General features: G+C 28.9%; 1 protein-coding gene across 1 annotated transcript; it reads right to left on the reverse strand.

Moving 5' to 3' along the window:
- Positions 1-1,547: 1,547 nt before the first annotated feature.
- On the reverse strand, positions 1,548-2,363 carry LOC111302692 (NAC domain-containing protein 58-like). The gene has a single exon (XM_022898482.1). The coding sequence runs from the start codon at positions 2,361-2,363 to the stop codon at positions 1,548-1,550; it is 816 nt and encodes a 271-aa protein (XP_022754217.1).
- Positions 2,364-16,446: the final 14,083 nt, after the last annotated feature.

The following is a 16,446-nucleotide window of genomic DNA, read 5'->3' on the forward strand; positions in this document are numbered from 1 at the left end:
TTTGTTTTATATCAATTGGCTGTAGCTTTTATTAATACATATATATCACGTACACATATATTTGAAAAAAGTATATTTATATGGCAATATTATCAGTTTTAAATTCGAATGTGTGATCAATTTATTAAAATACTACAATGTTTGTAATGTAAATTTCAAAATGTAATTTGTAGTATAACATATATAAACCAAATATTTTTTTGGCATAAACCTACAACTGACTTCACATATATAATTAAACCAAATGTTTTTTTTATGGGATTACTGAATGCATTTTTAGCCAAAAATACCTTGAATAATCCCTTACAAAATGTTGAATGAGGTTATTGAAGGCGTTTCTGGCTCAAAACATGTTTCTGGCTAAAAATGCATTCAATAATCCCCTTCAAAATTTTTTCTATGGATTATTGAAGGCGTTTTTCGTCAAAAATACTTTCATTAATCCCTTCCAAATTTTTTCTATGGATTATTGAAGGCGTTTTTTGACGAAAACACCTTCAATATTCTCTCTCCAAATTTTTTTGAATGGATTATTAAAGGTATTTCTAGCCAAAAAATATCTTGAATAATTTCTTACAAATAATTTCTTCAAAAACCTAAAAAACGTTAAAATGAGGGATCGAACCTACGATCTTATTGTTAATAATCATATGATCTAACTGATAGAGTTACTCTAGTTTTATTTAAGAGGTAATTTCAAGGCCACCACCTTAAATTTTGACAGGATATTTATTGAAGGTAACTTTTTTTAAAAAAATATTTTTAATAATCCTCTCCAATTTTTAAAGGTAATTATTGAAGGCATTTCTGACAGAAAATACCTTCAATAATCACCTCCATTTTTTATGAGAGGATTATTCAAGACATTTTCTATCAAAAAAGCTTTCAATAATCCCCTATCTATATTTATGAGAGGATTATTCAATGTATTTTTTATCAAAAGTACCTTCAATTATCGCTTTAATTTTTTAGAAAAGATTATTCAAAGTGTTTTAGTCGATAAACACTTTTAATTTTGGTCTTTAGTTACGTTTATAAGTACAAATATCGCTATTTGAATATTTAGTAATATTTTCATAAAAAATATCTTAAATTTTATAAAACACCGAAACTAGTGGCATTTTTAAGTGAAAAATCGTTATAAAACTATCACTAATATTTCATTTTCTTGTAGTGTATCTCTGCTCTGAAGTTGGTTACTACTTTCTATTTTCTTATTCCATATTTATGGAGAGATCTAAACAGATTAATTATGTCTGTAGTGAGGCACATCTTAACTTTTTATTAAGGAAAGCACATCAACATCTACAAATTACAATACAATAATATAACCCTCTCAGAATTGCTGCGGCATTTACTTGTACTTGCATTGGAAAATGGGTCACAATACATCTAACATAAATCATAAACCTAATGATTTCTGACATTTAAGATTTCTACAAAGTATCAGAAAACAAATAATACACAGTAAGATTGAAATTAAAGTATATAGCATTAATAGAATCATCTTGTGTTCAATTCCCGGCAGGTTCTTCGTCAAACCCAATTCAGTTAAGCTCATTCATGAACAAAGCCAAATCCATGTCATTCCATTCACATTCCTCAGGAGAGTTGGAACCAATCATGGGCAGTTTGTTTGGATCCTGATTTTCTTGATCATCAACTTCCCCGAAAATAACTTGATTATTTGTTAGAGTACTTCCATTCCATTCAGCTTTGCCTTGGTTTAGGTTACTCTGATCATCAATACAAATTTTCTTCGAAGTTGGAACCGACATCTCTTCATCATTAACCAGCACTAAAGCTTTCCGCTTCTGGTAGACGGCTTCTGCTTTTGCTGTGGAGTTGTTTTGACCATGATCTGAACCAACAGCCACAGCCACAGCCACAGCCATAGCATCTTTATTTTTTATTTCGCAAATAACATAATCGCTCAAACCCTGGTCGCTTAAGGAAAACTCATGCATAATCCAATTGCCATTGATGCCTCGGCTTGACTGATCTTTCTTGCGTATAAAAGTGAAATATTTTTCAAACCCTAAAAGCTGACCACTTTCATCCTTAACTTCTTTGGTGCTTCGAGCAAGCCAAGTTCCAGAACCAGCAGTCCTATCAATTCTTGATTTACTCTTCTTCTTCAACTTGCTGAAAACCCAAAAAGAATCATTGTGATCTTTGTCAAAAATATTCCAGGGCTCCCTATTATCACCATAAATCTCACGCTCAATCAAAGTATTACAAGGCAAAACCAAAGGCTCTCCACTAATGGCTTGTGGAAGGTAAAAGCACAAAATCTCTTTTTTGGTGGGACGAAAGCGGAAGCCAGGGGCCAATGGGAACGGAAGAGGAGAAACGATCAACATGTTCTGGATGCTTTGAGTCAAACTAGTTCAGGTACCCATTGCGTTGCCAAACTCCATTATATATATAGTTTTTCATTGTATAATAAAATATCTATTTTACCCCCCTTTCACAAAATTTATTACATGCCACCCACATACAAATCCGTGTTAGAGATGTCTAAATTTGATAATTTGCTAATTATAAATCTAATTCCTATATAACCGAGGAAGTTTGTATTTGACCGCCATATAGAAATCGTTGTTGGAGAAGGATACGGAGTTTCCTAGCCGATATTTCTTTGTCCAGCTATACCCGAAAAAACATAGCTTTAATAGCCATATAGGGTTCATTATGTATCCAAAAAACATAGCTTTAATATTTGCTTCTCAAAATCTAACTATAATCATGTTTTTGTTTAAAAACTCATAAAAAAATTGAAATTATTGTTAATTTTAAAAAAATCCAAATGAATTCATTCTTAAAAAGCCTACAAGCTGAATTTGTTAATATGTTTATTATAAAGTTAAAGTAACGAATCGAAATACAATCAAACAATTTAATTTTTAATCAGACGTGAAAAAAATTGAGAAACTCATTTTTCTATCCTTTTATTGCCTTAGCAAATTTCAGCATGATCGACAGATAGAGATTTAAAGCTGTTGAAGTTTGTATAAATTCTGTTGCCCTTGGAGCTATTTTCCTTGAGATTTATGCAATCTGCTGCTTTCATCGGACTGGACAATTCTTTGGCTGAGCAAACAAGAGAAATGTCCAGTGAATCAGGTTTATAAAGCCTTATCTACATTCAAATTTATAACTAGCATGAACAGATGGTCAAATTATATGGAACAATCCAGTCTTATTGGTTCTTGCTTCAAAGTTGAGCCTGATGATTTTAACATTAATTTTCCATTGCATTTGTAAGAATAGCAGTGCCCTTGATTTTTAATGGCATTGTGGAGCAACAGCATAGGTCAGCAGCAGCAGCACACGATTACTAGTAGCATTGCTAGCCTTTATCCTAATCATAATCTTCCGTTTTAAGATATTGTAGCTTGAATCTTATGATTATCCAATTTATTCAGTCCATTAATACAGTAAAGAATTTTCCAACTGAATTGTTTTGGAAAAAAGGAAAAAGCACAACAGGTTGAACAATGTTTTTTTTAGATCGGAATCCTTTGGATTCTCTTTCAAAATAAAGCTTGGTGTCACGAACTTGTTCCAAGAGCAATGTAAATTCCAACAAGTCACTAGTAATTACGCAAAAAAGAAAAAGGAGAAAAGAAGAAAAAGAAAACAGGAAAAAGGAGCAGCATTATGACAACTCTTTTCTAGTTCACTCCCGGGGGACCAGACATAGCATAGTTTAGACTTATTAACTGTGGAAGTTATTTTTGCTTTGGCTGATTAAGATAATGACAGTCTATATGATTGGTTCTTTTGTTTCTGTGGATTTTTTTTTTATGTCAAATTTCTTGTGAATTCATCACAGAAAGACAACATAGTAACAACTGAATGAACTGTAGTAAAGTGACAAATATGCTACACTAGTGTGTCAAACAATGACACAACCATCACTTTCTTGAAACTTGAAACCTTGATTTTTTTTTCATCTTAAAACAGATCTTTTACAATCTTACTTTCATTTCCTCCTCCTGCAATAGAAACCTAGGCTAGGGTAGGCAATCCATGGAGATATTGGCTCAGTTCAAGATCATTCTTGTTCTTTTTTTCACTGTCTTTTTGCTCTCAGCTTGTAATCAGGCTGAAAATGTAACATACCGTGGTAAATCTCTTTTTACAGTGTTTTCATTAGCATTATAATTTTGTCACTGTATTATTGTTTCCCCGTTTAGATTTCCTTATTGAAATATTAATGCAGATGACTTAAGGAACTACATTTGTTAATGTCCACAGTTTTGAGGTATCCCCTAATCCAATGTTGGTAGGCAGGCCAGCTACCGTCATCATCTCAGCTTCTACAAGTAATCTCTGCTTCCTTTATTGATAAAATGATCTGTCAGATGCAAATAATCTTATTCATGCACTGATTTGAGTTTTTAGTAATTGACTTACATGGTTGCTATTTGCATCCAAACACTTACTTTACACACTCCATTACTTTTAACACCTTATTTTTTACTCATCACATCTACACTCAAAATTAAAATTTACCAAAACACTCAAACACCCAAACACCTCATCTTGGTGTGATTAGAAGCTTTTCATCTAGAAATAGATTTATGGAAGCTCTTTATGGTTTCCGAAAATAGATATCTGAAAGTATTTAAAAGCTCTCAGAAATAAAGATTTTTCAAAAATGAATTTTCAAAAACTCTTAAAGATTTTCGAAAATAGATGTCCGACCGAAAACCTTTAAAAGCTTCCGCTGGAAGCACTTAAAGGTCTTCGGACATCCATTTTCAAAAATCAACTTACCTGTTCATCATCTCCAAATCTTCATTGCTAAAGTTGTTTCTTTCAAGTTCACTTTCCATTTTGGCAGTATACAAGATATTACAAATTTTGATTGTGAATTTTGACAATAATATGACTTGTTACAAAGAAGAAGAAGAGAAGAAAGTTACTTGGGGAGGAGAAAAAGAGAACGGAAGAAAAAGAAGGGGGTGTGAAGGACAAAAAATAATTGATTAAAGGATATTTAAATAATTTTATTAAAGATTAAATTTATAATAAAATTTTTGGAGTGTACTGAGTAGTTCTTGATATGCAAATAGAACCTTTCTTGACTAATTAGGAAATGTGGATGGAATTCTAAGGCATTTCTGGTTCTGTTGCTAAATTGGGACCTGTCATCTCTTTTGTTTAGGATGTTTTGATCTGCAATGGACCTTTATTTCTGTTCTTAAGTTTATATTATGCTCAATAGATAACAACTCTAATGAAAAGCTTGACCATACATTCTCTTATTGGTATTACAGTAGAAAATTTGAGTTTTGTTTTTCAAGTTATTATATTCCTTTTTTGAGATGATATAGAGGATACCAACCACTTCAGCCATCTGGCAGGGCTGCAACCAAATACATTTTATGGTTGATAGTTGATTCAGATTTTACAATCTTGTTCACAAGTACAAAAGGTTGGAAAAAATGCTTTTTTTTTTTTCTCAAACAGTCAGTTTATTTTTAGAAAGTAAAGGTTTAGTCTTTAGACATATTATTTTTTTTTGTCTTAACCACCTATGTTCACATTCTCTATCTGTTTTATCTTTTAGGTGCTTAATTTCTGTAGCTTTAGCTTGCTGATGACTATAGGAGCTACATTTAATTGTGTTTGATTACTTTTGTTCTTTAGCATTCTATATATTAATAAAGTAGGCACTTGGCATATAACTGTTAGGCTAAAAGGCCCCAATCCAATCATGCTAGTAGAAGCGAAATCAAATGATCAATCAAACACATAAGAAACAATAATTTAATGTGGTTCGATCCAACCGATCTACGTCCACGGATGAGAAAAAAGATTCACTAGTTGTAGAGAATTACAAACATATAAATCAAATCATCAACCTTACTCAACAATCAATACTCATAAGACACTCTCAATCTCCTTTAGTCATATGAAATATTCTCAACCCAAACAAACACATACCCATGTACAGCTTTTCAACACAAATAACACATACCCATAGTACTCATTCATCATACCTATATGAACCCTTTCAGTCTCCTCTAGTCCACTCACAAATAAACATATACACATATAAGATATAAAGCCCCAGTACTCTTATGGGTTGTCTATCCCACAAAATTCTACAACTCTCTTACATCTTTTTTTCATACATAATCCTATAGAGACTTCACCTATTTATAATCATACAAACTTGCCTAGTAAGAATCCCTCTCCTTTTAGAATTCTTATTATACAAGTCAAACTTACCTATTAAGTATCATTTTTCTTTTAGAATTCTTCTTCTACAAGTCTTATTATTGATCAAGCAATATCTAATAAATTTCAAACAAATCTTCTATGAAATTTGAGTTATTATTCCTAACAATCTTCACCTTAACTCAAATTTCATCAATAATTTATTTTCATGCTAGACATGTTTAGCTTCACTTGTAATGAAAGTCTCATAATCATCTTTTTTTATGTGCCTTTATGCTTTATGCAAATCGATCTTCAAAATACAAACTCAAACTTCTTTCTTGAATCGAGTTCCTCTAAGCTTACCTCTTTCCATGTCTCGAACATTTAGCTTTGATACCACTTATTGAAAAATACCACAGCTCTAATATCACTTGTTAGGCCAAAATATCCCAATCCAATCCTACCAATGGAAGTGAAATCAAATGATCAATCAAACACATAAGAGATAATAATTTAACATGGTTCGATCCAATCGATTTACATCTACGGATGAGAAAAAAAAATTCACTAATTGTAGAAAATTACAAACATATAAATCAAATCATCAATCTTACTCAATAATCAATACTCATAAGACACTCTCAATTTCTTCTAGTCTTATGAAATATTCTCAATCCAAACAAACATATATCCATGTGTACCTTTTCACACAAACAAATATATATCTATAGTACCCATTCATCATACTTATATGGACCCTCTTAGTCTACTTTAGTTCACTCATAAATAAACATATACACCCATAAGATATAAAGCCTTAGTATTCCTATGAGGTGTCTATCCCATAAAATTTTACAACTTTCTTACATTTTTTTCTTATACCTAATCCTATAGAGACTTCACCTATTTATAATCATATAAACTTATCTATTAGGAATCTCTCTACTCTTAGAATTCTTCTTCTATAAGTTAAACTTACCTATTAAGAATCATTTTTCTTTTATAATTTTTTTTTCTGTAAGTCTTATTGTCGATCAAGTAATATCTAACAAATCTCAAATAAATCTCTAACAAATCTCAAACAAATTTTTTATGAAATTTGAGTCATTATTCCTAACAATAACTTCATTCAGGTCAACCAAACTCTAATGATAAAAAGGTGATAGATGTCTGTTTTCTAAGATTGTATTGTTGGAATAGTTCACATATGAGTAAAAAATCTCATATCACTAGAAAATATGAATGAGATGTCTTATATATACATAAAGGATCCAAGAACCTAATAGCTTAAGCTTTTGAGCTCAAGTGGTATCCAACATCTATGTATGGACTCTCTAATATATTTTTGTAGACTCTAAGTGTAACTTATATCCCCATCAACTGATGTCAGAATCAAAGGTTTGACTTGATACAGCAAGTGTATGGAATCAAAACAGCTAAGAAGGTGATTGTATTGAGTCAGTCTATAATGAAATGTAAGATTAAAGCCATAATTGATTGCCAAGCTTGAGAGGTACTGAAACAACCTAGGTAGCAAGGTTGTGTGCTACGATTGAATCAAAACTTAAGAGGCATTGAGATAACCTAGACCCAAAAAATGATAAGGTTGAATGTTCAACCTAAGATGGGCCTAAGGTGCACTGAAACCATCTAAGATGTGAGATTGCTTGGCCCAAAAAAAATGTTGCTAGGATTTACTCACAAGGAAAAATTAACGTGAGATTTGATCAAAACTCATAAATGAACAAGAAAGATTATTGAGATGTTTAATATGTGAGTAAAAAATCTCACATCACTAGAAAATGTAAATGAGATGTCTTATATATACATATAGGACCTAAGAACCTAATAGCTTAAGCTTTTAAACTCAAATGATATCCAACATATATGTATGAGCTTTTTAGTATGCTTTTATAGGCTTTAAATGTGACTTATCTCTTCATCAACTGGCATTAAAACCCTTCTACAGCTAAGAAGAACGAAGATATGAGAAAGTTTCATATGCCTCAACAGTAGGAAGTTTGATATATGCAATGATGTGTACTAGGCCAAACATAGTCTATGTAGTTGGTGTTGTTAGCTGCTTTTTGTCAAATCTAGAAAGAGAGCATTGAAATACAGTTAAGTGGATCGTGAGATACCTACGAGACACTTTTGACTTGAGACTCACTTTTGAAAATGAAAAACTAGTACTAGTCGACTACACTGATTTAAATATGACAAAAGATGTTGATTCTCGAAAGTCTACTTTGGGTTCTTTGATTACAATCTTAAGATTGTATCTTGGCAATTGAGACTATAAAAATGCATTGCATTTTTTATAATAGAGGCTGAATATGTTATAGCCACAGAAACATATAAAAAGTTGTTATGGATGAAAAAGTTCATATAGGAACTTGGTTATAAATAGCAACACTATATGATATTTTGTGATAATCAAAACGTAATTCTATTGTTCTTGTCTTCTAATTTGAATTTCTAATTTTAATTTAATAAAGAAAGAATTTATTACAAATTGTCGAAAGATTCGATTCGTTAGAATCCGATCCAAGAACAGGGATTTTTAGTAAAAATAGAATTCTCGGGAGATATAGAAAGATGCAAAACTTTATATTTATATTTTTTCTATATTTGAATTATATAGACATACGCAATAGAGCAAGATAAAATTCGTTTTTCGATAATTCCATTTTATGTCACAAAGTCAAAGCCCATTATGCGGGGTTTGACTTTGATTCTGATAAACTAACTAACTGCCTTTGGTAAGAATTTTACTTTTCATTCAAGATCAAAGTACATTGTTGTAAGGTACCATTGGTTAAAAGATGCTCTCAATGGTAACTTGTTTGAACTTGAGAAGATTCACACCGATCATAATGGTTCTGATATAATACCAAAGACACTATCAATAGAGAAGCTTGAAGTTTGTCGTTCGATCGTTGGAATGGTGATTCCCTCAACATAGTCAAAAAGAGAAAGGTTTGTTAGGCTTGGTTTCTTCCATGTTGAGGTGACTTAAACCACAACCCTCATGAGTTGAGCATAGAAGCTCTCTTCTATGGCTCAAAGTGTAAACGAAAGAGATTGTTGAGGTTATCCCACATCAATTATGAAAGGGGATTTGTTATTGTAGATTGTGTTTATGATATCAGAAATATGTAAAAGAATATGCTGTAACAAGATGTTAGTTATAGGTGGAGTCAACCAGATGAAGTTAATTTGACTGCATATAAGTATTAACCATGTTATTTGATCAGGTTGAGTTAGCACTGATTCAACCATACGTAGTGAGATTTTTTGAAGGTCAATGTTGTGATAAAATTTATGTCAATGTGGAGATTTGTTAGATATTGACTCAAATTCTAATTGAAAATCAGTTTGAATTCTAGTGAAATTCTATTAGTTGATAATTAAGAATAAATATTCTTAATGGGTAAGAGTTCTTAGTAAATAGAAATTCTTAGTGATCAAGTAATGGAGCTCTATAAATATAGAATAAGTATTAACTTTTAGAATTATGTGATAGAGTTATGAGATCTCTATATGAGAAATAGGTTTGTAGAGATGTGAAAAAAAGTTTGTTTGAGAAAACACTGGTGGCATGGAATAGAGGATATTCCATAGGTTATACACTAAAGAGTATGGAAATTAGGATTATTTCTGGGGCTTGAGATTAGTGTTTGTTTATGGTGTTTTATACTATTTGTAATCTCTATGTTTATAATATATTTTCTTTCTCATCCGTGGATGTATATAATTGGACCAAACCACGTTAAATATTACCTCTTACGTGCAATTCATTTCCTGTTGATTTCATTTAAAATTTTTTTTTTGCTTAAAAATTTCCAACACACATGTCTACACAGAAAACTCATTATCTCTATGAGGAAGTATCTTGCCCTGTTGCTGTAGGCAACTTTGTGCTTTCACACTCTCAAACTTTACTTGTCTTTACTTTACCAATATGTATTGTCTCTTTGAATGTCAATGATTTTTTGTGATAATTCTTAGATTTACCAGTATTATAAGTATCTGTTTAAGGGATAAAAAAAACATGTTTAGCTGACAGTGCTGCATGTTAGAAAAAATAAATAAGGGAAGAGAATAAATATAAAAAAATTTGAGAAATGAAAAATACTTTTTAAAAAGTAATTATGTCTTTTAGATATAACAAAATCTCAAACTCTCCAATTAGAAGTTGTGAAAATAGTTATACTGAAAGATTTATTTATAATAAATAAATAGACATAAACTTCTATTTATATGATTATAACCTTTTGTATAATCATGACCTTTATGAATAATAATCTATTCACATCCAAATAATTATGATCATTTGTCATATGATAATTATTTATGTTCGAATATAATTATTTAAAAAATTAATAAAATTAAATACAAAAATTAATTTTATTCATCAATAATTAAATCTATTTATCTAATATGGGATGTACCATATTTTAAACTATCAACAATCTCCTACTAGTTTGGAATGTTCGTGCTTAATTTTTAACCTTTTACACAAATAAATATTATGAATATAAGAAGATATCTCTTGATTTAAATTTTAAATTAGCGTATATATCTTAGAATTCTAATGATTTGATGGTATCCATAAATTAAACCTTAACTCCTAATGTTAGAATTGAAGATATAACACACATAATACTTATTTATTCCTTTGTTAGAGGTTATAATCGCTTTTAGCACTATTAGGGCCATATTCTTATCCTATTTATAAACATTTACAAAAGAGAACTCAACTTTTCTTTTGAAGCGGCATCATTTTTATGTTTGTATAAGTAGAGTTTCCATTATGTCTTCATTGTTTCAGACATTCCAAACTTCATTAATAGTATAAACACTAATCATTCCCATGCATTGGATCACGTTAGTTTCTAAAATTTGAATGGATTTTGCTAGTGCTTAACATACATATAATAATGACTTGTTTTTACCCATTAAACTTTGTAATTAGAGATTACTAATTCAAAGTTGGGTTTCCATTATTAGTATCTAATAGTAAGGGTTTAAATCTATTCTACTTGTAGTACAATTAACCAAATATCTTAGAATTCAATTTTCTTTTATGATAATTACTCTTACTTGAGATCAAATCTCTATTATAATCACTTCATACTCATATATCCAAAATTTTCATTTTGCATATCATTTATATGCTCCATGTAGACACCCATTTATGTCTAAGACCAATCAGGATCTATTTTCTTTATTATCAGTATTTTTGTTATAGTATAGCTTGTTATTATTATAGTATAATATGTTATAATATAATATTATGGTCTAGTATTATTATTAGTATTATTATAGTAATTATATTGTACGTTATTATATTATTATTGTTATTATTGTTATTATTATCATTATATGATATTTATTATACTATAATATATCAGTATTATTATTATTATTATTATTATTATTATTATTATTATTATTATTATTATCATCATTATCATTATCATTATTATTATTATTATTTTATTTTTTCTTTCCTTTCTTGTTTCGATCAGTGGCGTAAATTTGGGAAACTGAAGTCTGATCAAAGGCATTCAACATGGTCAAAAGTTTTATTGCATAATCGAGGGTTACAGATTCAACCTAAAAAATTAGCAAGGAACATAAAACTAAACTGAGGCTCGAGCAAAATAAAATCTCAAGATTCAAGCTTGGATTGATTTTGTCTGTTTCTCAAAATTTATTATAAGGGGGCTTATAAATTAGACGAGAAATCATAGAACAAGTCACGGTAGATTTTAGAAAGGAAAGTCTAAAAAAATTCTAGGTAGTGGGAGTTTTTTGAATTTTTTATTTTTGGGTTCAATCTAAAGTTTTTAGGGTTTAGTTTTAGGTTTCTAGAGTTTGGATTGAAGTTCTAAAAAGGTTTTGAAGAAATTTGAAAATTTTAAGAAATTTCTAGGTTTTTTCTAAAAGATTTGCGTTTAGGAAGAGCATTTAAATTTTTCAGTGAAATTTTTTAGCGAAAGTTGAATTTTTCGATGGGATTCCAGTGACCTTTTCAAAAATTGGTGGGTTTTTCAATTTTCAGTGGCATATTCCAATGACTTTTTCAGAAAACGGTGGGTTTTCCCAATTTCTGATAGAATGTTCTTGGATTGTTTTTGGGGTTTTAAAGAGAAGACAGAGGATTTTAGAAACTAGAGAGAGGGGTTCCGGGAATTCTGAAAGAAATGTAGAGGATTTAATTTTTATACCACCTCAGTACAACATCATTTTAAAGTCCTAGGATCTGCATGTGACCCGTTAACTCATGTGCCAACCCATACTCCAACCTGATCTGAATCATAAGTTTTTTTTTTTTCAAATTTTATTTTATTTTATGATTTATTTATTTATTTATTCTTTATTTTTGTTTAATTATATTTTATTTCATTGGTTTATTTAACTATTTGTATTTAGTAATTCAATAAAAAAAAAAACTTTTCTTTTGGGAAAACAAAAATTAAAAAAATATAATGAAAAAAAGACAAAAAAATGTTTTCAAATAAAATTTTTTCCAAAAAAATACATATAATAAATAATAAAAAAATATTTTCAAATAAATTCATGAATCCTACTAAACTATTAGAGAATTTTCATGAATTAAATATTTGTGAAATCCACCAAAACATTAAAAAATTTCATCAATAAATTTTAAAAAATAAAAAAATAATTTTATCCTCTAAGCTATTGGAGGATTGCTTCAAATTGAGTCTTATCAAACTATTGGGAGACTTAATGAGATTCTCAAAAAATTTTTACAAATCTTTTTATAATAAAATCTCACCAAACTATTGAGAGATTTTACTAATTTTTTTCTAAAATAAATAACTTAACAAATCCGATGATGAAGCCTTATCAAAATGAGATATTAGTCTTCATTAATACTCCTGAGGTGAGAATTATTTTAAATTACTACCAAACTATTGGGATAAATTTAAGACTAGTTTTTAATATTAAATGTTCTGGTAAAAGCATAAACTTTTTTAGACTTAGATAATTTGAAATCAAACTAGTACCATATTTGAGATAGGCACTATGAGGGTGTTATAATCTTTTTCACACGTAACCATATTCTCGAACCTAAACTATGATTTCATTGATCAGAATCCATTTCAGGTGGTCAATCACACCTAAACGAAAAAGATTAGTGGCAACTCCTTTTATCCATGTCTAGTGGTAGGTCCTTGGATCTATACGTTATGACACTCTAGACATTGTTGCCTCATTCTTATTATTTTAAGAAATAATTTATTTTGGTTGTGGCCACAACTCTATTTTATGCAAAAATTTATGATGAATTTGAATTAGTTAAATCATTGATTGGCTAACTACAAGGTTTACGGTTTTCACAAACTAATATTATTATCTAAGCTCATATGTTAATATGGTGTATAACTAGCCACATCCTTGCCATTGTTATGAAACTATTGAAAACCTTAAAAACTTGTTCACTTTTCATTTTAACAACCTACAAAATGCCATTTTTCTAGGTACAATAAGTAAAAATATCTTCATTGTCTTTAACTAATAATGTATTAATTGAATGATGGCATTCTATCTCTATAGCCCATATCTTTCTTATATGTATAAAATAAAATTTTATCTCATTCAGTTCATTTTCATAATATATGACAAACTGTACCAATATTCTCCATTCATTACAAAATGAAATTAAACACATGCATGTATTGATGCCTTTGAAACATTGAATTTGCATGTTCTTTTCTAATTTATAAACATGGCTAATTAGACTTTGATGAACATCTTTCAAAATGTTAATCGACAAATGCTTTAATATTTTTAATGATATGTCTTTTCTTTAAATCAATATCTCATATGCGAAAAGTAACAATGCTTTTGTGTAATCATTGATTAACTTTTTTATGGTTATATATGATTTTCACTTTGTGATTATTCATAATAAAATTTTATTTTGTAAAATCACTACTAGTGTAATACATCCAACAAGTAAAATACATGTCATACTATCTATGTTTCTGATAATAACAATTATTTGATTTATTATCCACTAATTAATCCACGAAATATCATATATTAATAATAGTTATTCACATACATTAATTTAATTTTAATTTGTTTTCCTGAAAATTGAACACTAGTCAAATTTTGAACCATAATATATTTAAAAAAAAAAAAATTAACATTTGATATATAAATGACCAACAAAGATAGAATCATACAAATAGCTTGACTTAACTTATTATCTCAATTTGGTGCTATGATTTAAAAATAAAACTAATCTTTCAGCTAAATCTTATTTTTTGCATATATTTTTCACTTACATCTAATTTTTCATAATAAATTCCTTTATCCATTTTCAATTATTTTCATAAAAACTATGGGACAATTTGCCTATTTTATATATAACAAAGATATGACAATTAAACAATCGACCATTTCATTAGAACCCAATTTAATTTGTTACTTAATAATAAGTGATAATTCTTTTAGTTGTAGATTACTTCATGTATTTCTTTTTTATGTTTTCAGGCTATTTCTTATCTCAGTTTTTATAAATATCGATTTTTCAAATAAATATAATACAATTTATTAAACTCAATTGTAAAGCCAATTTAAGTTTATGTATAAATTTATGTGATGTAATTAATATTTTACATATTGTGTTTTGACTTTATATACTAATGAAATTAATTGTTAACGTGTTTATTTTATTCAGTCAAATCTTTTTTACTAGTAATTATGCAAAAGATAAAATACATACTTCTAATGAAGATCTTTATGAAATTAACATTTTGGTCTATAAAAACATTAATCATTTGACACCTTAAGCCTCGTCTAATATTGATTTTCAAATCATGCCAATTTTTTTTTTTTGTATCTTTCTCATGTGAAATATACATTTATTATAATTGCCTTTAAATTGTTAGAAAAAATAAATAAGGGAAGGGAAAAAAACAAAAAATAATTTTGGCTTTAAGGTGTAAAGAACATTTTCTTAAAGGTAATTATGCATTTAGGATACAACAAAACCTCAAAATCTTTAATTAGAAGTAGTGAAAATGATTATACTGAAATATTTATTTATAATAAATGAACAGATATAAATTTTTGTTCAGATGAATATGATATTTTATATAATCATGACCTTTATGAATAATAATATATTTATATTAAAATAGTTATAATTATTTATCATATGATAATTGTTTATGTTTTAATATAATTATTTAAAATATAAATAAAATTAAATATAAAAATTAATTTTATTTATTAATAATTAAAATTTTCTATCCAATGTAAAATGTATCATATTTTAAACTACCAACACTGCCTGCTTCAGATGATATTACATACGAAAACAATTTGGAATTGGCATGCCTTCGTATAAAATTCATTATTGGAATTGCTTCTTTGGCGTCCGATAGTTGAGTTTGGACTTTGGAGTAGTATATTGAGTACTTGTAGAGTTGTATCAGACCCATGGTCTCTATGCTCCAGTGGCCTTACAGGATTTTGGAGAATTGTTTAATTTCAGTGAGACTATCTTTCCTGTTCTGTAAGCATTTTATATGCAACCTGACAGCTTAATTAGAACAGCTGAATTATCAGAATAAGAATGTAACTATTGTATGCCTCCATAAATGGTTTTGGTTTCTTATGGCATGCCTCACGTTTGTTGTACATTTATAATTTGCTTCCTGTTTGCAGCCACAGCAACTTCGGAATTGAAAATGTCCACAATTCTAAAGATCAGCTGATGATTCACTCATTGACCAATCTGTTTGCATTTGATCTTGTTGCTTGAATGGTGATATTAAAGAGAGTTAAAACAAGACTGTGCCATCTGCATAACACAATTTAAGCAGTCTAATTACACCATAAATAAACCTAAACTTTTTATTAAGAAAAACACATCAACCAGCATTTAGAGTACAACAATATAACCCTCCCAGCATATCTGAGGCTTTCACAAAATATCCAAATACATCAAACTAACATAAACCATAAACCCATATAATGAATTTCCAAGGAAATTTCAGATTTCTAATTTTATGTCATGTCCCTCGTCAAACCCAATTCAATTAAGCTTATTCATTAACGAAGCCAAATAGAATCATAAATCATAAACCTAATGATTTCTGACATTTCAGATTTCTACTAAATATCAGAAAACAAATACTACACATTAAGATTGAAATTAAAGTATAGCATAAATAGAATCATCTTCTGTTCAATTCCATGCAGGTCCTTCGTCAAACCCAA

The sequence above is a fragment of the Durio zibethinus genome, chromosome 13 (assembly GCF_047325235.1).
Source record: "Durio zibethinus cultivar Kanyao isolate XHJ-2024 chromosome 13, ASM4732523v1, whole genome shotgun sequence".
Taxonomy (NCBI): Eukaryota; Viridiplantae; Streptophyta; class Magnoliopsida; order Malvales; family Malvaceae; genus Durio; species Durio zibethinus.

Bases quoted from the DNA above. Each gene is read 5' to 3' on its own strand.
- LOC111302692 (XM_022898482.1), bottom strand. From the start codon at position 2,363: ATGTTGATCGTTTCTCCTCTTCCGTTCCCATTGGCCCCTGGCTTCCGC.